The sequence below is a fragment of the Botrytis cinerea genome, chromosome 13, assembly GCF_000143535.2.
Source record: "Botrytis cinerea B05.10 chromosome 13, complete sequence".
NCBI lineage: Eukaryota > Fungi > Ascomycota > Leotiomycetes > Helotiales > Sclerotiniaceae > Botrytis > Botrytis cinerea.
In genome coordinates this window covers 890,261-913,805 of record NC_037322.1, presented here as the reverse complement: position 1 = coordinate 913,805, position 23,545 = coordinate 890,261, and the positions used below count along the sequence as shown (strand labels likewise).

The 23,545-nt window shown below is 43.7% G+C and overlaps 6 protein-coding genes across 6 annotated transcripts; 1 reads left to right on the top strand and 5 right to left on the bottom strand.

Annotated features, from left to right (window-relative positions):
• Positions 1-244: 244 nt before the first annotated feature.
• Positions 245-2,333, bottom strand: Bccct5. The gene is made up of 5 exons (XM_024696746.1): positions 2,204-2,333; positions 2,119-2,136; positions 2,011-2,059; positions 842-1,958; positions 245-790 (listed from the first exon to the last, which is right to left on the bottom strand). The coding sequence occupies exons 1-5, from the start codon at positions 2,211-2,213 to the stop codon at positions 338-340; spliced, it is 1,647 nt and encodes a 548-aa protein (XP_024552559.1). The 5' UTR covers positions 2,214-2,333; the 3' UTR covers positions 245-337.
• Positions 2,334-4,039: 1,706 nt separating this feature from the next.
• BCIN_13g02640 (hypothetical protein) lies at positions 4,040-6,163 on the top strand. The gene is made up of 4 exons (XM_024696745.1): positions 4,040-4,360; positions 4,412-4,863; positions 4,914-5,862; positions 5,933-6,163. Exons 1-4 carry the CDS (start codon positions 4,147-4,149, stop codon positions 6,034-6,036), a joined length of 1,719 nt encoding a protein of 572 aa, XP_024552558.1. The 5' UTR covers positions 4,040-4,146; the 3' UTR covers positions 6,037-6,163.
• A 2,267-nt stretch (positions 6,164-8,430) lies between these two features.
• Bcmch1 lies at positions 8,431-10,708 on the bottom strand. The gene has a single exon (XM_001555211.2). The coding sequence runs from the start codon at positions 10,487-10,489 to the stop codon at positions 8,822-8,824; it is 1,668 nt and encodes a 555-aa protein (XP_001555261.1). The 5' UTR covers positions 10,490-10,708; the 3' UTR covers positions 8,431-8,821.
• Positions 10,709-11,108: 400 nt separating this feature from the next.
• On the bottom strand, positions 11,109-13,841 carry BCIN_13g02620 (hypothetical protein). The gene is made up of 4 exons (XM_024696744.1): positions 13,444-13,841; positions 13,244-13,387; positions 12,408-13,182; positions 11,109-12,357 (listed from the first exon to the last, which is right to left on the bottom strand). The coding sequence occupies exons 1-4, from the start codon at positions 13,500-13,502 to the stop codon at positions 11,377-11,379; spliced, it is 1,959 nt and encodes a 652-aa protein (XP_024552557.1). The 5' UTR covers positions 13,503-13,841; the 3' UTR covers positions 11,109-11,376.
• Positions 13,842-18,620: 4,779 nt separating this feature from the next.
• Positions 18,621-19,456, bottom strand: BCIN_13g02610 (hypothetical protein). Its single transcript, XM_024696743.1, has 3 exons — positions 19,124-19,456; positions 18,925-19,031; positions 18,621-18,863 (listed from the first exon to the last, which is right to left on the bottom strand). The coding sequence occupies exons 1-3, from the start codon at positions 19,134-19,136 to the stop codon at positions 18,768-18,770; spliced, it is 216 nt and encodes a 71-aa protein (XP_024552556.1). The 5' UTR covers positions 19,137-19,456; the 3' UTR covers positions 18,621-18,767.
• Positions 19,457-20,684: 1,228 nt separating this feature from the next.
• On the bottom strand, positions 20,685-23,385 carry BCIN_13g02600 (hypothetical protein). Its single transcript, XM_001555214.2, has 2 exons — positions 21,846-23,385; positions 20,685-21,798 (listed from the first exon to the last, which is right to left on the bottom strand). Exons 1-2 carry the CDS (start codon positions 22,983-22,985, stop codon positions 21,025-21,027), a joined length of 1,914 nt encoding a protein of 637 aa, XP_001555264.1. The 5' UTR covers positions 22,986-23,385; the 3' UTR covers positions 20,685-21,024.
• Positions 23,386-23,545: the final 160 nt, after the last annotated feature.

Sequence of the window (23,545 nt, the reverse complement as noted above, 5' to 3'; positions counted from 1 at the left end):
AACAGTTGCGAATATGAAACATGCGAGCAGGAATACCTAGTTAAGACAGGAAGTACCTAGCCAGTCGTCGATCTACGTCTTCGAACTTCAATTCTCATAAGCTGCCCATGTAGCACATTCATAGGTAATCATGAACACCCAAGCTAACCACTTAGCAACTGTCCCTAGGCAATGATAGGTGAACCACAAAAACATTCACATATCAGGATCAATCAACTAGCAGCGGCGATAGCCTCAGAATTCCTGTCATTAATAGGTGTATCAGATTGAAGCGCTTGAATGAATCTATTTAATCATGAAACCCTAGTCTATTTTACTATGGCAATTTTTTTCCATTCTAAAATTCATTCTCATCGTTTCCAGCAATGATGACGTTATTGATCTTCAATACCATACGACAAAGTTGAGTAGCCAACATCAATTGTTGTTTCTTACCGATCAATGGATCGATAACGAAAGCATCTCTCATGTCATTGCTACCAGTTTGCATACAATCAACACCCAATCTTGTGTTCTTCTCGGTGGCTTGTCTGCTCTTGACAGAGGCAAGGGTTTCGATGGAGGAGAGACCGGAGTTTTCTGCCAAGGCCATTGGGATAGCGTCAAGGGCATCGGCAAAAGCGCGCATGGCGTATTGCTCGAGACCAGGTGATTTGACAGCGGCATCCTCAACGGCTAATGAGCATGCGATTTCTGCAGCACCACCACCATAAACAACTCTGTTGTCTCTGACGAGGTTACGAACAACGCATAAAGCATCGTGGAGGGAACGTTTAGCCTCATCAATGATCTGTTCAACTAATTAGTAAAGCTTTAAGTATCCCATTTTTATATAACATACCATCTTGTTACTTCCTCTAACAAAGACTGTAACGGCACGAGTGTTTGCACACTCCTCGATGACCAACATCTTCTCCCTGGTGGTACCAAAGCTCATTTCTCTGACTAATCCAGCTCTTCCGAGTTTCTCAGCTGATAAATCTTCAAATCTTGGTACGATTCTACCGTTTGTTGCAATGGCGATCAATTCTATCTCTGGTCCTCCAACCCATCGCACGGCCGGTAATTGACTTTGTAATAAAAGATGGTTTGCCTCATCATCGAATCCCCACTGACAGATAACAAGATTGGCACCAGTATCCTTGATTTGTTGAACCATCTCGGTAAACTTGTCCTTTTCGTATGTTTGTAGTTTCTTAAATTCTTCAACGGAGGTTATGTCGAGCTTATGCTTGGTTTTTGGCTTGGGTGGTTCAAATGCACATGTGAGAATAGCGATCTTGGCGTCTCGAACTTCATCAGGCATTTGAGGGTGTGAGAAGTCTTTGTCGACAATTACACCTTGAACTAGTAAAGAATCCTCAAGAGATCCACCAACCTTGCCATCAACCTTGATCAAGTCAAAGTCGACATCCTTACGCTCCAAATCGGCAACAGATAAGATAGCATCAACGGCGATGTTGGCAAATTGGTCGTGGGCCTTGGAGACAATTTTACTTCCCAAACTTGTCCTTGCAACCTTAACTAAATTCTCTTTTTGTGTTTTTGTGAATTCGATAGTATCGGCAATTCTATCCAGCTCCGCAACAGCAATATCACAAGCTTGATCGTAACCATCAGCTATACGAATGGGATGAATTCCCTTGTCGATAAGTTCGGCTGCTTGCTCTAACAAGGCACCGGCCAAAACTACCACACCAGTTGTGCCGTCACCGATTTCGTCGTCCTGAGATTTTGAGAGTTCGACCAAAAGCTTTGCAACGTGGTTCTGAATCTCCATCTGTCCCAAAATGGTAGCACCGTCATTTGTGACTGTAATATCACCATCTGGAGAAATAAGAATCTTATCGAGGCCTCGGGGACCAAGGGAGGTCTTGACAATATTGGCTACTGTCCTCGCTGCTAGAATATGTGATTTGACTGCCTCGTTTCCATGCTGTCTCTTCTTCTTTCCTTGACTATAACTTCATCAGTACTTGCACTTTCAGCAGGAAAGAGTTAAATCCTTACTCTCTGACAACGATGAAAGGTCTTCCTTGCTCATCCTTGATCACAGAAGCTATAAATTTCGTGTAAGCTTCCAGGGCGAATTTGGTGGTGTGTACAGATACAACTTACCCTGTGACATATCAATATCTACATAGCGGGGTGGTTAGCAGAAGCTATTTAAGACGTATGCTCGGTGAGAGCAGGTAAAACTTACTCATCGCCATGTTTGAAGATGTGCGAAGTTTCCTATATCAAAAGAGTACTGAAACAAACCGCAGAGGTATCGAACAAACCAAACAAAAAGCAGAATATTTGGACAAACTTCTTCCCTGATCAGCGCGTTCAAATCGACAGTCGCGTTTATTGAAAGCCCTTCGTCTGCCAAAAATTATTTAGACAGCCTCAGGTTACATATCACCAGCCACGATTATTAAGTGACCCCGCATCAGCCACAGGATCTTGAACTTTATTCATAGCCTCGCGATAAACTTCAACATCATGAACATTATCTCAATATCATCTCAATATCATCTCAATACCATCTCAATACCATCCTAATAATGCCATCTCAATATCACATTCTGTCAGCCAATTTCACGTCTGATGTATGTGTGTGTTATGAGTTCGCAAAGTCTCCAATGAATCTAAAGAATGACCCCCTTTTTCTTCCATGTTCTTTTCGATAATTCCATACATCTTCCATTCAAGCAGATACGAGATACTTACTACCTACACAGTACATTGCCGAGACATGTTTTATAGTATATATTTCGCCGTGCTTGTGCTAATTTACAACAATGCTTTGGAGTCTCAGAGACCCTCGAAGGTCATTAATATCCCTCCACAACTTGGTCTTCCGCTTTCAATCTCGGAGAATATATCGAATAATCGCAAGGAAACCTTAATTGGTCGGTTCTCTCGACGTCCCGTTTGGGTAATAGCAGCGAAGATAGAAATCCTCTGAATCTCGAATTGCTCTCAAGAAACTACGGGCACTGTTGTGAAAAGAACATCAATAAAACTTCAAACTTATGATACTGCTATTAATACTTTACATGGGAATTTTATGGATCTACCGGTATTTATGTGAGAAAGCCTACAGTCAAACTCCAATACTTGAGCGGATAGGATAGACGAAGCGGGGAAAACAGATCACACATTGCTCTCTTTGGAAGAAACAAAAGTTGCCGTCTGATAAATTGACCCAAGAGGGCTGTCAATAATGTCATGGTTCGTACACATTCGTATAGTCAGTCAATGCTGCACAAGGGTATAAACCGGTCTAGGCGTTGGAAGTATAAACACGAAACATGGCTATCGAATGACAACAACTCCTTTTAGTTGGGATGGAAGCTGTACGACTTACGCCACCAATTAGCAACTTGTCGAGCAAGTTTCTACTGCTGTTTGATTGATCTTGGATCGAATGAATCCTTTCTTTGCTCACACAGACAAGATACACAGCACATCTTCTGTGCTGCTACACTGACATACTTTTGCAATCGAGGAGATTTGTCTAAAGCAGCATCACTTTAACAAACAAGAAACCCTAGGAACTTGTGCCGTACCTGCATTCAGGGGAACCCTAAGAACTACGAAGTGAAATCTAATCGCCTCGCCTCGCGACCACAAGAGGTAAGCAGGCCATGGCAATTAGCCGCTTTTTGGCGGGTCAGAGTTTCAGATATATTCAAAGATTAGTACCACATTTCCCCTCGAATATATGAAATCGTCGGCAGGAACATTCTTTTGATCCCACATTCAAGCAACTGCTGTTGTTTAATCTAAATATTACTTTAATTGGCTACAGAAACGTGATTTTGACTTCACCAACATGGATTTCCATGATCCTCATCATGCTCATCTCTTTGATCTTACCCAGGTGCATCGTCCCTTTAATTCCCCACCCCAACTTCTTGATTGCATATACTCGAGCGAGTAAAAAGTACATGGTAGACCTATTCGGTACATATAGGCAAGTATAGTTCCAGATCTTTCAGTATTGATTGAAGCTTTCTATCTTTAACTTCTCTTTTCTATTCTAAACGCAGATTTGTCTGCATTTCACTCTTTTGGAGTTTCTCCTCCATTTTCGAACTTTTTACCATTATCCATTCCTTCGTTTTTTCCATCGTTCTTTTCCAAGCTATTTACAAAATGCAATTCGGCACATTATCAGCCCTCGCGGCAATTGTCCTCCCAGCTGTAGTATCAGCACAGTTGACTGGTTCAGTTGGCCCCTTGACTTCAAGAGAATCTAAGGCCACAAAAGTTTGCAGTGTTTTGGACTATGGTGGAAAAGCAAGCAAGACTTCAGATATTGGCCCGGCGCTTACTTCTGCATTCGCTGCTTGCAAGACTGGTGGAACAGGTACACAGTTCAAGACTCATTTGCATTTACTCAAAGCTTATTTATGAACAGTTTATGTCCCACCTGGAGATTATGGTATGTCTACTTGGATTACACTCAGCGGAGGTTCGGCATGGGCACTTAAGCTTGATGGTATCATTTATCGCACTGGTAGTGATGATGGAAACATGATCATGATCAAACACACCACCGATTTCGAAATGTACAGTAGTACCTCTGCAGGTGCCATTCAGGGTTATGGTTATGAATTTCACAAAGACGGAGCTTATGGTGCACGCCTCCTCCGATTTTACGACGCTACCAACTGGTCCATCCACGACATTGCTTTGGTCGACGCCCCTCAATTCCATTTTTCCATTGATACCTGCGTTAACGGAGAAGTTTACAACATGATCATTCGTGGTGGCAACGAGGGTGGTCTTGATGGTATTGATGTTTGGGGAACCAACATCTGGATTCACGATGTTGAAGTTACTAATAAGGATGAGTGTGTTACTGTCAAGGTAGGTTTTCCTCCAATGAAGTTTTAATAAAATGTCTAATCGTGCCATAGAATCCTTCCGATCATATTCTCATTGAAGATATCTACTGTAACAGTTCAGGAGGCTGTGGTATGGGATCTCTTGGAGCAGATACTGCCATCTCTAACATCGTCTACAACAATATTTACACTTACGGATCCAACCAAATGTACATGATCAAATCAAACGGTGGTAGCGGTACAGTTTCTGACTGTCAATTCAACAACTTCATCGGTCGCTCCAATGCCTACAGTTTGAACATTAATGCAGCCTGGCCTCAAGCAAGCAAGGCTTCCGGTAATGGTGTCATCTACGAGAACCTCTCTTTTAACAACTGGAAGGGAACATGTACCAGTACCTCTGAACGTGGACCAATCAACCTCCTCTGCTCATCCACCGCTCCATGCACAAACGTCACCATCACTGACTTTGCCATCGGAACTGAATCCGGCAGCACCGGAAAATACGTCTGCCAAAATGCTTACGGTTCAGGAGGATGTCTCAAAGCCGATACCGATTCCCCATCCGCTTACACTACAACTCAATCTTGGTCCTCTATGCCAACCGGCTACGAAGCTTCTACCATGGCCCAAGATTTGGCTACTCCTTTCGCCGTGAGCGTAAGCATTCCTATCCCAACCATCCCAACCTCTTTCTTCCCAGGTAGAACTCCTGTCTCCGCTCTCATGGCCAATGGCGGCAAGTCCTCAGCTTCAGTTGCATCCCACGTAGCTATCACCACCTCTTCAAAAGCCGCAGTAGCCACCTCGACCGCCGTCGCTTCCTCCTCAAAGGTCGCCGCTACCAGCAAAGCTTCTTCTTCCGCTGCTGTCGTTTCCGCCAGCAAGACTACTCTCGCCACCCAAAAATCTAGCACTACTCTTGCTACTTCCGCTAAACCAGCTGCTACAACCGCTGCTTCATCTTCTGGCTCGGTCCCTTTGTACGGTAGCTGCACCGGGGGACAGTCCTGCTCTGCCGGTACGTGTGTAAAGCAGAATGACTATTATTCCCAGTGCCTTCCTGCATAGACTGACTAACCGTGTGATAGACGGCGGAGAAGTTTCTTCAACCGAGATTGCCAGCTCGGTTGCTCCTGCTCCAACTGATGCAACGGATGCGAGTGGAGAGGAAGATGATGAGTGTGAAATCTAGACGTCTAAACGTCACTCTAGATATGAGGACGTAAGGAAAGAAAACATATATATATAAGGAGGGGATAGATTCATTGTATTATAGTTAGAACAGTATCTTGATTGTAAATATTGGAATGAAGAAAACATTTCCTGCTGCCCTGTTGAATGGGGCGGAGGATGATTGAATTTTATTTATTGCATTCTCTGTTGTGTATGTTATGTTCCATTTCAGGTCAATCAAAAATCATGACGTTGTGCGTGAGTATGATTTTCATTTCTGTGCTGCTCTTAACTCCAATCCTTGTATGGTGGACGTAGAGGGTTCCTCTTCCAACCTCCCTTCTCACTCTTCTTGCGTCCTCTATTTCAACCATCTTCTTCCCCTGAGCTTTCTACACAATCTCACCTCCAACCATGCCCCATGTAACTACCACTCCTCGTATCTTCTCAAGTTCTGAATCTCCATTTCGTAGTCCTCTTCCCATATTCCAGATAAGAGAATATCTCTCTCCCAAGCTCCCATGCGCGGGAATCAAAAAGCAGTAGTTCCAGCGACATAACTCCTTTCTCGCTTCGGTAGGCTCAAATCTAAAGATTCGAAGGAGCGTAAAATGCATGTGCTCATTATTGAAAACTTATCTGCAGATCGCAGAGGAGAAAGAGTGGATTTCCGGATAGTGACAGATTGATATAACTCCCAATCCCCGCGTGTTTTCCCTTCCCCAAACAACAGCATCGACAACGATTCCTCCTCTCTCATTTCTACCTCACCCTCCCTCCCCAATATCCCCCACTAAATCTCAAGTGATTCTTTCTCATGCCCTCTCTTCTCTCCCTTTTCTTTTCCGTCCTTATCCATGCCCTCCCCTACACCCTCTTTCCCCATCACACCCCAAGAAACCAACATCCAATAAACCAACGCTTCACAACCCGCAAACACCGTATACAAAACCAAAACATAAAACACAGCCCGCAGCACCGAAACGTCCCACTTATTCATAATAGCAGGCGTCAAGAAACCCGATGCACCTGTCAGCAAACCGGTCCGGAATGCATTTCGAGTTGGTAGAGAAAATTGTGAGAGTAAAGCCATTACTACGTTTTATCGTATTGTGTTGTGAGATATCCGTGAATAAACTTGCTGAAAGAGAGATGTGAGAATGCAGATTGAGAATAAGAAATCAAAAAGATCCAAGATGTGATCGTTGAAGATGGCGAGTATTTCCCTGGCCCCAAAGATCTCAGCCCTGCTGTGGCTTATGGCTTGCATATGTATGTCAGCTTACCAGTTGTATCCTATGAAGATCTCCCAAATCAGCATCTTCCGATGTGATCAGTCAATTCCAGAAAAGATCGACGTCACATACACACACACACACACACACCAGTAGAACATCCAAAGAAAGAAAGTGAAAACAAAACAACTAAAATTCATCTCCCACCATTCCCTTCAACAAAAAAACATACAAAGAAATTAAAAAGATTCGCAGAAACATCACTCCGCACACTACACACAGATACATTCCTCCCATCCACCGCCAAAACCACAACCCCATCTCGCCCTCCCAACTCAGCAAGCACCACAACTACCAAGCATCCCACAACCAGTCATACATACCGGTACATACCTCCTCTTCCCACCATCCACACCTCTAGAATTCATTCGCCACCAACACACACACACAGAGAGAGAGCTTCCAGAAGACCGCGCAAGTAACACATGTATGTATATAACCAAGCTATGATTTCTCAAAGACTATGAACGAATATCATGAAACCCAGTATTGAGAAGAGGTATCACATATAGACGAGCGAGATTCGAAAATGGGTATCGAGAGAGGATGACATATAAAGCTGCAGGACTCGATACGTTACCGCGAAGAATTCCGCTTTTGGATTAGAAAGAAATCGAGAGATGAATTGGTCGGTGAGTGGAGAAGGTAAAGGGGGAGGGAGTTGTTTGTGTCTGTTACCCTCACTATATAGTGTTTGTTTGTTTTTTTTGCGGTATTTTGGAATGTGCTGAAGATGGGAATGCTGGAATTACTTTCCGAGTTGGGTGTAGTGTGGTTGGTGCGTGGCTAGGAGTAATCATTATGTGCAGACTAGACTATCGGGGGTTGAAGAGATTGTGGAAAGAACAGGATTTGGCGAGAGATGTTATGTTGATTGACTATGATAGTGAGGTGTGGACGAAGAGGGAAGAGGAAAGGGGTGGTATTACGATGGCTGGGAGAGAGACGGAGAGAGCATCACTTTAATGCCCGCGGACGTATACATAGATCAGGAGAGAAGAAGTCTTGACCTATTAGATAAAATTTTATAGAAAAGCATGATACTATATATACATTCCACTAATTTACACAAATATCAACCATTCAACCATACCAATTCATATTTCCCGAGACCATAATGGCAAAAATTATATTAACAACGAATACCTATGTATAGTATATTATATAACTGCACCTTCAATGCACAAACCGCAATTTAGAAAATGCCTAAAACACACAAAAAAACATTCCATACAAATAAGCTCCCGATTGTGCAATCCATAACTAGAACAATGCCGTGTAGTGTACCCCAATAAACAGACCGAACAAACAAAATATTACTAATCCCAAACCACAAACACCCATGTATGCCTTCGAAAGGCAATATGCACAATTTATGATCCCTTTCCTCAATAACCCAATGCCGATTTGCTAATACCATGAGTATATACGCTAGATGCTTATATCAAAACCATCAACTTCATACATAACTTCGTATACCCATCCCACCCAGACCTCCACCTGAGAAATCTACACTACAACCCCTCTATCACTCCATCCGTCCTTTCCCTTCCAAGCCCAAACCCAGAATCCAATTCCAACACTCACACTCCCTGCCATTCCCCAGAAGGTACCAGCATAACAGCTTTGTCCCCAGCAAAGTACCCCATCACCAAGGAATTCCTTCCATAATCCCTCGGCAACTTTCTGGTAGACCTGACTGTAAATCACACCCCAGAGTGTAGCACCTAGTGCTGGAACCATTGCCACGATTCCCCAGTTAGTTCCGAAGTTTTCAACACCCCAGATAACCGTTACGATCAAAGGGGTCAGGGAGAATAAAGCGCCGTAACCAGATCCGATGAGAGTGGAAATGATCCAGAAGCGGTTAGCGTGGTTTTGGCAAATTCCTGCAGCCAGTAGAATATCACCTAAAAGAATTAGGAGAGCGGACAAGATAAGGAATGTTATACGAGATATTGTGAAACGAGATCTAGGTTGTGGTGGGAGAGAAGCGAAAGAATTTGACAGAGAACCGAAATGATGTGTTGTGGGAACCGGTGCCAATACATCGGTGAGGGTACCAAATAGGATTCGAGCGATGGTTGAGGTAAGTGCCACAACTGAAACGTGTGTTGCTGCGGAAGTAGGATTGTGGATTGTAGGTGGATGAAGCGTGCCGATGATCGTGCCCAAATTTGTGATGAACGACTCGCCTGGTCCGGAGACGAAGAAAAATCCAATGGCTAACCACCACATAGTATGATCTTTAAGGAATCTCCTTGTTTCCTCGTTTAATAACCAAGTCTTCTTTCTCGCTTCCTCATCCTCCTCATCAACATCACCTCGTTCTCCTCCATTCAAAGTACCATATCCTCTCCTAGCATATCCTTCCTCCTCCCCAAGTAACCCACTCCTCTCCAATTCCTCAACAGCTTCTTCAATCAACTCCTCCTCATCCACAATCTTCAACAAGCCACATCCAATAACTCCCACCACAAGAAGCGTAATAGCCAAGAACGAAAAGAATCTCCCCACATCAACATCTCCCCTTTGACCGTCTCTCCCTCTCTCATATAATATCTTCTCCCCCACCTGACTCTGCCACATTCCACTCAATCCAAATGCCGCGATTGGACATGCAAGCGCCAGGCCTCTATATTTCGATTTCCCAAAATTCTTCGCACATGCCGTCACCGCACTAATATACATACAAGTGGTTGCCATCCCAATAATCATGAACGCAATCACCATCCAGATGATTGGCCATCCTCTTTCCGTCACATAACCCTCTACATCCTTCTCTCCACTCTTATATGTAAGTGCCGCCAATCCATATCCAGCTCCAAACATAAATCCCGCCCCGAGAGACAGTGGCGCAGGTCCAACCCGATCGCATAGATATCCAAATACCGGTACCGGCAGATACATTGCCAATTCCGCCGCGATGATAACAATATTGACTTGCAGTTGTGTATAATGTAATCGCGATTGAAATAAATGGCCATAGAGCGAATAAGCGGTGATGGAACCTGCGCAGAGACAGGAGAGAATGGCGGAGGCGTAGGAGGTGTAGCGGATTATATCTTGTTTACGAGCTTTTTGGTCGCGGAAAGCAGAGGAAGATTCAGATGGTGATCGTAGAGATGAGGATGGGGAGGAGGACCGAAGGAGGAGGGTGCGATTTGTGGGCGCCATGATTTCGATGGGTGATGGGCCCGGATTTGTGTAGATATCTATGCTAGATACGAGGGCATCGAGTGAGTTCTAAATCAAGGTGTACTCTAGAGACTTGGATTTAAAAGGTATTAGGAATTGAACCAAGGAACACCGTTGATTCAAATTATAACAAATTCAACAGTTTCGAATCGAAGAGATGCAAAAGAGTATGCTGTGATTGTTGTGATGCTGTGACTCCCGAGGTCTCTGAACCTTGGAGCTTGGAGCGTGGATGATCTCTCAAACGCGACTTCGCTCTCGGCTTACGCCATTAGGTAAAGTAAGGACTCAAGTTGAATTCACTCGAGATGTGGCTGCCCTGAGTATTTTGATTTCAATTCAAAAGGCATTTCTTATCTGCAATATGTCCATCTCCATCTCTACCTTTATCTTTTGATACTCTCGGATTTCACACCAAGCAAACTTATTATTGCTGCAGATGACGTCTGATTGAATGTGTACCTAGGAGTTCGGTATTACTTCGGTAAGCTGAATTTCGTCCTACAAGATCGGAATTTGATAAGTTTATGATGTGATGATACCCATTCTCATCTTGTCGCAGCCAATTGAATCATGCAAAATCTGTCAAGTTTAAAAATGTTGAATTTGTGTATTCAAGAGTAACTATCGCTCCAAAATCGCGAGAGCGGGGAGAATATTAATACTAAATGCAGCCTCTTCATCCCATTTTCTGACCTAGCATTTAACGCTTCTATAACGGTATCTCATCAAAAGGTATCAAGTTAAACGCCCCCAGAATTCCAAATATACCAAGTCTGTTTCAAAACCACCCTGCGCCAAGAGATGCTGGAATCTCGCATTCCCTTCCGATTGTCTATTCCATAAATCATCCAATCTCCCTTCTTTTAATGTACCCTATCTCTGTGCTGTAATAAGTGCAACCTCCTCCTTTCATCCGCTTCCCCTGGATGTGCATGTGATGGTGGATGCAACGGTGTGAATCCCATACTAGAGAATGGATTTCTTCTCAAAAATCCCGGTCCATGGTGATGTCTATGCGTATCCGCGTGTGAATGTGAATGAGAACTTGAGTGTGAATGTGAGTGTGAATGGGCACTATCCAATGGGTGCTCATGCGGTGTACTTGGGCCAGTACTTGCATGCAATGTCGGACTTGGTGGTGCTGAGATGGCAGATTCGTAATTGGGCAGTGCTTCAGTATAACTCATTCCTCTCACGGGAGTTTTGAGGGCCGTAGTATAGGAAGGAACTTTGGTTAGATCTCCCATCTCATTGTAATCCAGATGTTCAGGAGTATGGTATCCGCTGCTCATCGTGGTACTAGTGGCATCTGGGTGATGCTCGTCGTTAAAACTTCCTCGTCTACTAAGAGGATTGCTTCTGGCAGTTGCTGAAGACGCGGAGTGACCATGATGTGAATCAAAATAACCTCCTTGGTGATCATCGTTATGGTGAGGGGTATTTCCTCCGGATCCAGATCCTCCATATCGTCTTAAAAAGCTATTCCTGCCAGAATTTAAATTGGTATTCAAATTTTGAAGCCTAGATGACAATGCTGCAGGGGGGACGGCGCCGGCCGGATGGTGAGATTCTGGGGAGGTAGAAAGATTTTCTGATGAACCTGCTCGAGACTGGGCGTAAAATGGAGTGTTCATTCCAGATTGCGGCATAGGGGTCATTAGTCCAGATTGATCCATGTCGGCGTAAAGTTGATCTAATACGTGCTCCCCATAAAGAGGTGGTGCATGTGCTGATACTGAAGTGGATTGGGCATTAGATGTTGGTGTCTGGTCCACTAGAGCACCTTCGGCAGTTAATGGCATATTAGGAGAAATGAAGATTGTGACTGGTAGCGTTGCGCGGAGCTGTATTTGATCAGTATTTTTCGCATATATTACAGACAGGGGAGTCATACCTCTGAAATATGCCCATCTGGGTTGTGTAATGCAATATTGAATTTTACCTTGTGGCGAATTTTGATACCATGTACATCTACATCTTGTACGCATCTGCTCAACCTTTTTGGCAATGGCATGTATTCGGTCATTTTAAACCCATCTTGTCCACTGTCGTCAAGCATATCTTGATAATGCTCTTCTTCGTTCAATTCAAAGGTCCAAGCATCCACATCTCTGGAGTTTTTCCAATATCTATCCGAAGTCGTAGATGTTCCTGGGAGAACGAATTCTTGTACTTCGATCAAATGGCACTTTATCTTGCCAATTTTTAAGCCTTTCAACAAGGAGGTGAATCTCATCTCGATGGTGATCGAAGTACCAAACACTATAGCCTTTTGTGGTATAACCAGTTGGTACTCGATTTTGTTTGGCCAAATATTCTCGACTGTCATGGCATGAGCCAATTCCAATGCTGAAGGGTCCAAAGTTCGAACGATTCGCACCGGTTTCCAAGCATGTAAATCGTATGCCAATTTTCCCCTAGCAACTGTTGCCTTCAATTTGTAAATGATGTGGCTGTCATTCAAACCTTCCACACTTTCTGACATGGATCCTGGAATGACGAGTTCGAAGGGCCATTCATAATTTCCTGCTGGTAGAAGTAAACCCTTGGAGGAAGAACCAGGCCCTCCTCCACCCACAAACGGAGCCCATCTATGACTGAAGATTTCAGTAGTTCTATCGACTCGATTATTCGAAATACCGGTAGGAGTGACTCGCTGATCGTTCCACCTGCGTAAGGTAGTTAGTTTTTCAATCCCCGCACACGTCGAAATACTTGGGAAAAACTCACCCAACTTTCAATTGCCCAGTCATGCGAAGATGTACATCTTCCACTTTTAAAGCAGCTGGCAGACACAAAACCACCGATCCCTTGAGCAATTGACTCGATGCTTCATTTTCACCTCCTCGAAGTACGATAATTTCCTCGTCAAGACTGGAAAATGTCAGTGGGTGATGGAGGAACAAAATCGTGCATATATTGTAACATACCGTATCTCGAAGAGTGTCGAAACACCTCTTCCAGTAACGCCTCCAAAGAAACTAGGCATAACGTCCTATTAACTCGTATAGTGGCTGTATGCTTATGGAGAAATGATGATTCAAAAGATATTTGGCGTCAGTAGGAGAGAAAATCCCTCGACCGTTTCGTGTGCTTAATATGGTGTTGCAAAGTGGTAAAATGATGAGCTCCGAATATTGAGAAATACTTATACTCCACTCGCGTCGGCGGTTTCCTTTCCAAAGCACAATTACCAAGGAAGTGTGTGAAGGCAGTAGTGCTAGTTGCGAATCGCTCTTTCTGTTGCTCTGCAGCCAATATACTGCACAGGCATATGTAAAAGGACAAGAACGATATGAGTATAAAAAAGATTTAAAAAAGAAATCCCAAATTATGACCTCGTCTTTTAGTTATCGTGCCTCTAGTCCTTCTTTGTCGGTTGTATATCAAAGATTTCGTGCTTACCCTATTGTTGCTAGCATATTTGTCGCAATCTCTCGTTCTCTCTCCTTTCTTCGGTAGTGAGGTGCTCTTTTGCGTACTCTTCTCTCCATCCAAATCCCAATCCCACTGCAACAATCCAATGGCCAGTCAATAATCCAGTGGCTCAGGCGCAATTCACAAAAATCCACACAGCTCCAGCTGGGTAGGCGTGGGTACGAAGTAGATCAAAGTGGCGCTTCCGCACGTCACAAATCGGAAGGGGCTACGGTTTCTTGGTATGAAGTGGATATCTTCTAGTGGGGGTCACCTTCTTAGGAGAAACCCTTAGGAGAAACTTTTTAGCTGATGTTCGAGAACTTTTTTTTCCCTTTTCTTTTCGTTGGTGTATCAAAACGATTCAAAAGTGCCGACACGGTCGTATCCGTAAAAATTGGATCCTCGCAATCAAACAGACACGCAAATATAGATTCGGGCTTTCTCTTCCCGCAGGTTGGCATGCAATGATGATGATGAGTGATATTGGATTATATACATGTACTTCTTCGCCGTGCGAGGGTCTTACCGTCACCGTCACAGTCCCAGACTGCGATGTGATTGATCGATGGTGGTCGACTGGCGTGGTATCCGATTATCAAATGAGAATGTGACAATGTGACAAAGTCTACCCAATGAGCCAATCTAGCTACCCAGCACACTACGCCTGGGATAATTCCCAAGGCTGAACGAGTTTTCTTCCGGTCCTCGGATACGTACCGGGTATATCCAGAAGATTTAACATTTGAAGACTCGAAATCGGGTGCTGCAGGAAGGTGGATATCAATAGGAGTATCTCCCTGGTCGCAAGCAAGGCAAGTCTAAACTCTGGAAGGTTACCCGTCAAGCCAGCTGCAGCATACTATATTCACCAGAATCAGGTCAGATCAACCTCGTTCCGAAACGTGCTCTCCCTCGATGTAACTTGATGATGCACCTCCTAGCTCGGTTTTGACACGTGAAAAGGAGGTGCTTCGGGCGAGGTGCGAATAGGACGGGTGTGAGCATCTGATAAGAGACAGGAGATCCTCGAGATATGGCATGATCAAGCCTCATGAGCGACATCTCAGAAATCGAATGACCTCCACACGATAACAACGTTTACGGCGTAGCCAGACATGGTCGGTTGTGAAGGACGGGTCGTTGCGAGCAGGGTGTGAGCGCTAATGAGTACCGATAGCATCAACCTCCTTTTCTGCTATTTGATAAGGATGAGTCGTAAAGAGCGGGCTCTGATTCAGGATGATCCAGATGCATACTTCTAATTCGACGCTACGGTATTGTTTCGAGCTAACAAGTTCAAACCCTGATCAACAAACTACGAACGTTTTTCTGAAAGTCTCTGGGTAAGCTCGATAAGGTCCGGTATTTGACCTTTCTTTGACAGTGGACACGGACTGAAGCGCCTGCATCAAATCTTTCTCACACGTTTCGTTCGGTGTCTAGCAAAAGAGCCTTCAAGAGCTCCGCCACCGAGGATAGGCCGCTCATGCTAATCAGTACAGACCGACGCCGTATATACTCCGCAACGTCGCATGACGAGATGTCTGCTTGAGTAGGATTTGCGCATTTCCCAGGTCGGTGCCGCTGCCACACTTTGAAATGCAAATGGCCGGCTAGGGCTATGGATCCTACATGTCAAACAAAACCCATTATGGATGGATCAACCGCAAATGTCACACTCCCACACTCCCACACTCCCACGCAACTTGAAAAATGCCTCAACGGAAAAATACCCACAAATGTCTGGTATGGAACCTTGACTTCGACTTCTCTCAATTCTTGGTTCTCTCGAGAAAATCCTGCGATAAGGCAAAATTCTGCATGGGTCACAATCTGATCTTGTTCCCGCCCCTCGAAAAGTTTACGAACTCGAGACGAATTGGTCTAATTGCGTGACAAAAAAGGATGAGGCTCAAGGATAACCACTTTTTCTCATGAGCCACTTTATTGTAATTGTATCGGGCCTTAAAGAAAAACTAGGTCTAAAGAATCCATACGAGATTAAGCATTCTGGACGTTGATTGGTGCATATTCTTTCGCTCGAACTTTGCTGCTTGGATTGTGGATTTATGGATCCGTACCTGGCATTGATGATATCTGAGATTTCGAGATTTCCCGATGGATAATTATTGAATGAGAGGATCTGAGAACTAACAATTGATATGGAAATGGAATCCATCGGGAAATACACTCACCGCTACCGATCCAGGTTCGCGTGAGTATGAGCACTATTCGTACATTCTCGATGTGTTATGTTGTACGGAATAAGACCGCAATGGTTTTTTTCTCCTGATATCTAGGCGTGAGACTATGTCTTCATATTTCGACTAGGGACAGCGGCGACGGCGATACTCTTGAACGCATCTATCATACACCACTCCAAGTCTCCAGCATACCCACGTACTAAGTAAAACACGAACACATCGACACATCAACCCACCCATACCCTTAGACCTCAAGATCATCACTCTGTTCCATTATAATCTTCTCATGGGAGAGTAATGGAACTCAGGTTTAGACCATTTGCTTCTATATTGACGCGTTCTTGCAAGACACTAGCTTACATTACATACCTCAATTGCACATCTGCATATCAGTTGCTATATACATGCACGTTGTCGCAAGGATAATCATAAAATCGTCTCACCACTTCATATCACATCATATCATTTTGCACAATTCTCGAATCTAGAATCCAACATGCAAAGATCTAGAATCCGTCACGCAGTGTGTTGTACAACCAACCTATGATCTTATCATCCAAACCCAGCTAACTAATAGTCGGCTCTTCATATGATCGTGATGAGATCGAGCGACGGGGAAATGAGTTTCACATGTAAAGCTTCTATCTCACTGTACATGCACTACAAGCTTTTCTTGATTCCTCATACGAAACATCAGAATGCCTCCATCCACGCTCCATTGTCTCACGAACATGTGCCTTCACGATAGCGAAAGCCACATCCTGCAAGCCAAGGTCCTGATAACGATTTCTATCGCCAAGAATCGATAATGGTATGAAGTCATCCTAAATATCCCAAGAATGAATCATAGATTATGTAGTAGTGCTTTCGAGAAAGAAAAAAAGGTGACTCTAGATATGTATTTTTAGAATCTCGAATGATAGTTTCGTTAGCTGGATTATTCATTATCTACGAACATACGTCCCAAAAGAGTCGTCGAGACTCGAGTCTCTAGAATATCCAATCATTTCGGCATGTGCATGTGCAGAAGAGAACCCTCAGATCAGATCACAAACTCGCTAGTCGCTACGCTTCCCCTTCGTCAACATGCTCACAAATTCGCCCTTCAATCTCAACGTCATCCTTATCATTTTACTAACCACTACTGCTATCTGAAATCTCGCCCCTCTCATTCACTATACCCAGCCCCACCTCTTAAAAACGAAAAGGCTCCGGTCGGGTAGTAGTGGGGCTCGCGACACGCCAAACTTCACGTCGGCGAAGAAGAAAAAAAAAAAAAAAAAATGGGCATCAAAAAATTAACCAAAAATAAATGTGAACATGAGATTCAAGGAATTTTATGTAGAAGGAACTCTCTGACGGGGAGTCGAACCCCGGTCTCCCGCGACTTGCAATGTTATTGACAAGCGGAAATCATGACCGTTAGACCATCAAAGATGTTGTGTTATTGTTGTGGTGGGGATGGGTTTGAGAGTATATGAATGAAAATTTGACAAGGATGGAGAAGAGTGTGGGATAGGATAGGATGGGGTTAGTGCTATTGCGGCGATACAACAGATATCTAGCAGGCCAGGGTGCTGAGGCTCTGTCTTTAAGTAGTCTGGACCTTGTTGACTTGTGTACCTACTTTTAAACCCGGACATACAAAGGGACTCGGTAAGGCAAGGGGATAAACGCCATCGAAACAATAAGGAGACGAAGAGATTCAAGAGTGCTGGGGAAGTTCTGATTTATTTAAATTCAATAAAGAAGAGATTGAAGAGATTCTCAAACTCACAAAGAGATTTGTTGAAAGAGGTGGAAAGATGTTGACTCGTCGAACATCACATGAACCGAAAATTCATCACTTTGGTTTGGGTTCCTTCTAGCGGTCACCTCTCACAGAATCTTGGTGGTGTGATTGCTTTTTAACTCATCCACCATCATTCTTCTACTAAATCCTTGACAACGCGCTTTCAGCCGATATGGGACAGTTTGTCGATGCTAATCATCTCTCTCTCTCTCAAGCATGCCATGTCGATATTTGTTTATGCTGGTCTTGTTGAAGAAGGCCGTGAGACATATCGCCTTGTCCACTCCACTGCTGCGAACCCATTCCCTGCCCAGTCCCAAGAATTTTTCTTTGCAGATAAATATTGGTCATGACCGTGCCGAAGTTGAATAATAGGCTGATCAGGCTTATTGAACTACAGATCCAAATCACATAAGTATTGACTTGGGGATAAGTTCAAGGCATCTGACCTACCTGTTCTTCCACCACTGACAAAAGCCACATTGTTGTTTTGTGCTATTCGAGATATATTAGCACTTGCCGGAACGGAGTATCGCCAAATCGCATAATATCATACGTCTCGTCTATCCTGGTAAGTCTATCATAAGTCCTTTTGTCAGTGGCTCTTTGAAATATTTGAATGAAGGAAAACTAACATGGCGAGCACATTATGACGTTGTTCCCTAGACAATTTGACATCACATCAGCTTTATGTATCTCAAAACGGGAAATTCTGTCAGAGCCTTGGAAAGGAGTAACTGACGATTCATCAAGATGGTGCTGACTATGAAAAGTTAGTGATTTGGAAAACAAGAACCTTTGAAGTTCCAAAGTAACAGCTAAATGGGATACCCATCACTTACAGCTTCTCAATTGCAATCTTTCTGGATAAAGGTGAGCAAAAAAAAAAGAGAGAGCATAAATGCGAATACTTAGCACTCACAACCCGCGAATTCTGATATCTCGTTGATTAGCTGTACCATTCAATTGAACTGAGTAGCTTGCAAAACTTGCCCATTATTCAAGTCTGAATCCTCAGCGACTTTGCTTGGTTCTTCTAATCCATCTGGTTGATCGACTTGATTTGACTGATCGGACGATGGAGGTGCGTGATCTGATTGACCTGCTTTCAGTATAAATCAGCAAACATTTAAAATAGGGGCACGTAATAACACTAATAAGATCTTTGAGGATTGATAAATGGCTTCCACGTACTTAATCCTGTCATTTTTGTATGGAAAAGAAGAACTAAATTGGGATTGAATTACATTCAGAGCATACTTTATATATGGCCAGCTTATAACATCTTAACTTTCGGTTGTATTGTATTTTACTGTATTGTATCTTTCTTCTTTAATTCCAATGTGTGAGTACAGAGCTGAGAAGATACATTAGAAAGGAGAGACGACAATTGTCTCTCTTCTTTGCCTTCTTTGAAGACCTAGATAGACAGCCTTGATACAAAGTTGCTTGCTTGGCTTTGCTTCATTGTTTTCCTTGATGTATATTCCCACGACTGAAAAAAAAAAAAAAAAAAAAAAAAAAAAAAGGTCATGATAAAGGTAATGAAGCTGCCGTGAATGCACCGCAGAGAGAGATTAGATAGGGATAGATAGGATCAAACGAGGCATTGCAATGGTGAGTGAATTGACAGACAAAGCAAAGTCAATAAAGATTAGACAATATCAAAATGTCTCATCTTCCCGATCAAGCCATTGGAGTTATGTAACGGACTGAGTGAATGGTTGAAAGTATATACTTCTACAAAAGACATGGAACAAATGATCAACAAGAATTGGGACGGAATCAATCGTGGTGGCTTAATAATCTTGAAATCATCTTGAAAGATGAATAGCGACGAAAGAAATGATGTTGATACTACACCCATCCTTCTATTCACCATTAATACGCTTACTCTCCCGGTCCACTTACGCGCAAGCCACACTAAGTCCACTCTTCCCAAACCCATTTGTTGCATATCTGCTGTAGGTATCCAGCCTGGAGATACTTAACTAAAAGCCCACTTCCCACGTTCTCAGAAAGCCATCTCCATTCTTTGGACAAATACTAATTGCATCCTAATAAACCCCAATGCGAACTCACCTCCTAACATCCATTCTCCGTTTCCCATCAAACTTTACAAATACCCTCCCTTGAACCCCCTTGCACCATCGCTTCTCCCATGGCCATCCAGCCTCTCACTTCCACATACCATATTCACCCTCTCACCCTCACCCTCACCCTCACCCTCACCCTCACCCTTATCCACATCACATTCACTCAATTCACACTTCTCATTCTCCTCCCACCCCACCAATCACGATCCCCGCAGCCAATTTCCTCGGTCTTTTGTTGCACATCTGCTTCAGGGCCTCAAGCCTATACACCCCTATAAGCCCCCTAGAACCAATTTGTACATGCCGTGTGTCTAGATACAAGCACTGCACTTGCGATACCAGACATCTGAGCTATTTTCTATCGCCCTGCCTCTCGTCCTTTTTGTTATTTATAACACACTATTTTTATTTTCCCAACCATTCGTCTAATCGCTAACTCCCCTTTTACTTCCTTCTCACTCTTCACATTCACTCAATGCACTGCTCCAAAATATCACCACCCATTATCCAAATTTCAACGAGGTTTTCTTGCACATCTGCTTCAGCGGTCAAAACCCATAAACTCCCCTCTTACGCCCAAGGTCCCCAATCCTTCCATTGGAGAGGGTAAGCACTCAACCACGTCGTCTTCATAGCCTCCCCGCTCGGACTTGCCCCTCTGTAGATCCGAAGAGTGATAAACATTGACTTGTCAATCACGTATAGATAACTACCAATGAATCCAGTACTGTATTGGTAGTAAAAAGTGAATTGAGTAAAAGTTTGATTGGGTTACACAAGTAATCATCGCCAGTTTCGCTAGTAGGCAAATCTCCTTTGCTACCCCTACACCAGAATGCATGTTTGGATTCGCTGTGTAAGAGACATGTACGCCCTCCAATCCTGGTTAGATCCACTAAATCCCATAAATATTATCAACACCCCAAACCCAGCCATTGAATGAGCAAAATGTCCGCGCCCAATCCGTTTTAAACCCCGTGTCCCTAGTCCATATACCCATTATTCAATACTCATTTTCATCAATCCATCATTAGTGTCTACCATGCCCTGAAACCCAATTCTCCTGCCTCCAATCCCAGCCGAACCATTTCCCAATCCACTCTTTCCATTTCCAGGTTCTCCATTACTATTTGGTCTTGAGCCCCAGGGAGCCAGATCTCTTTGCATCGGACTTTGCATTACTGGACTGTTATGTACGCTCATACCAGGACTAACCGCCCGTCTCTTGAAACTTGTAGGATCGAGATCATCGTCCCGACGACGTTTATGTGTGATTTTACGCATCGGCTCGGATGCTTGAGGGGTAGAGGAGCGGGAGGGAGATGAATCAGAGTTGCTTCGATGGGGATGAAGAGGCGTAGAGAGGTGAGCTTCTAATGATAAATCTTCACTCATTCCAGAAGTGGAACCGCGATGATTGAAATTGGGTGGAGGTGGTGTGCGGTTGTTGTCATCACTAAAAGAATCCCAAAATTCTTTGCCTTTGGAATTGCGAATGACTTGTTGCTTAAAGCTTCCAGATAGTTGAGAACTGGATGCATCGGCCATTATATCATCTTCGGGTATGCCCTCTAGAGACTCTTGTGTTGGGCCAATTATCGGCGACGAGCGTGCATCTATTGTTGATATAGAAGGATGACGGGAAGGCTCGAGATCCATATCACTTTCACGGGTTTGGCGGACGACTTCTGCTTCTCTACGAACTTCTGTTTCGACTGGTGCACTCTCTTCAGCTAGAGCTGCTCGAATACGTGCAAATCCTTTTGTTTTAGGCTATCAAAAGTTAGTTGAGGTAAATTTACAAGTGTTGCGTAACATACTAGCATGTTTCCTCTCCGGGTCACCACTCTGCGAATGACCCCTCGTTGTCCATCTTTTCCAGGCGTACTAGGCATACCATCCACATTTTCTAAAGTGGATTTCAATCCAGCATCATCGCTTTCACTTCCTGATATGTGTAATTGATTTGCAGCCCAGCTTATACTTTCTCTCCTCGATTGAAAACTATCCACAGGTCTTTGTCTGTTGAAGTAATTGCTTTCGATATTGCGCATAGTAGGAGGTGATTTAGAGGTTGGACTAGCCATTGGTCCGCTTCTCGATCCTTTGCGACTCTTTCCACTCCTTAATCTTGCTGACTGAAAATTCATGAGACTATTGACTGCGGGGGATTGTCCAGACCAGGCGCTACCAGGGCTTGGGTTATAACTTCCGCCGAAAGGTGCTGTCATTCTGCTAACTTGAGGTGTTGTAATAATAGAGTCGTCAATGTCGTCTGATTCCATCAAATCGTCATTGTCGGAACTACTCTCAGAATCATCGGAGGCCAACATGTTAACACTACCAAGCGAGTTGGATACCATCATTCTTTCAGTATTTGGTGCGGGAGACCACAAAGAACTTTCCCCGGCGCTGGTGAAGTTTAATCCATTTTTTCTATTCGGGATATTCATGGCTCTGCCAGTAATTGTAGGTGACGAATCGGGTGATGATTGCTCTGCAAGTGTGGAGTGATGAAGATTCGTTGCAGCTCTTGAAAAATCTAGGCCTCGAGATCGTCTAGGTAAAACACTTGTAGGTGACCCATATGTTTGTGATTGATCTAACTTTGGTGATAATGGTACTCGATTGATGTATGCTGAAGACCCTACTGGCATGAAATCCTTTGGTGGCATCTGCAGAGAAAGACCTCGGGCAAATGCAGCAGGTCGCCTTGGTGTTGTCGGACTTTCGGAGATGGAGCTATCATCTTTGGAAACTGGCTTTTCTGGTTCGCGAAATTTAGGAGACGGTGAAAGTATTGGTTGACCGCCATCTGATAATGACCGAGCTTTTGAAGGTGATCGTGATGTATTTCTAACATTGAATTCTTCGCGTTTGTCGTTCACTTCAGTCCCCGTCTCGGCTTCAACGATATCCATACTTGACGACATATCCTCGATGGAGCGATTTGGAAACATGATAGCGGATTAATTGTTAAATATTATAAAGATTGAGAAAAGATTAAACCGGTGTTTCTATACCATCTTCTAATTGTACAGGCGTATAGACTTGGTGGATGTCGTCGCTGTGTATCGAGGCGGTAGGTGATAGAGATGTTCAAGGTAGAGATTATATTGAGTGAGTTGATGTCGTAAATGAATATGTTCAGTTCAGAGTTGCGGGATAAAAGGAGGGGTACCTAGTGCACCTAGTCATAAAAGGGATTGTAGAAATATGAAACTAATGAAGTACACATTGACGATGACACTGTTTTACATGAATGACAATCTGTCGGATATCAGATTGGAGGCGTTCCCATTATCGTTCAAGGGAATGCACTATCTTAAGATCGTCAAGGTGTAATAATAAGTAACTGTCTTGGTCGTCTCGGTCGTACACACAATGAATCGAATTAGATATTGGCTAGTTGCTGGAGCTGAAGCGGGACTATCAAAAGATAGTACGCTTATCTGTTTACGGTCAAATCTGCAAACGATCATCACGTGCCAGATTTTCTTTTGGAACCTCCGAAGTACAC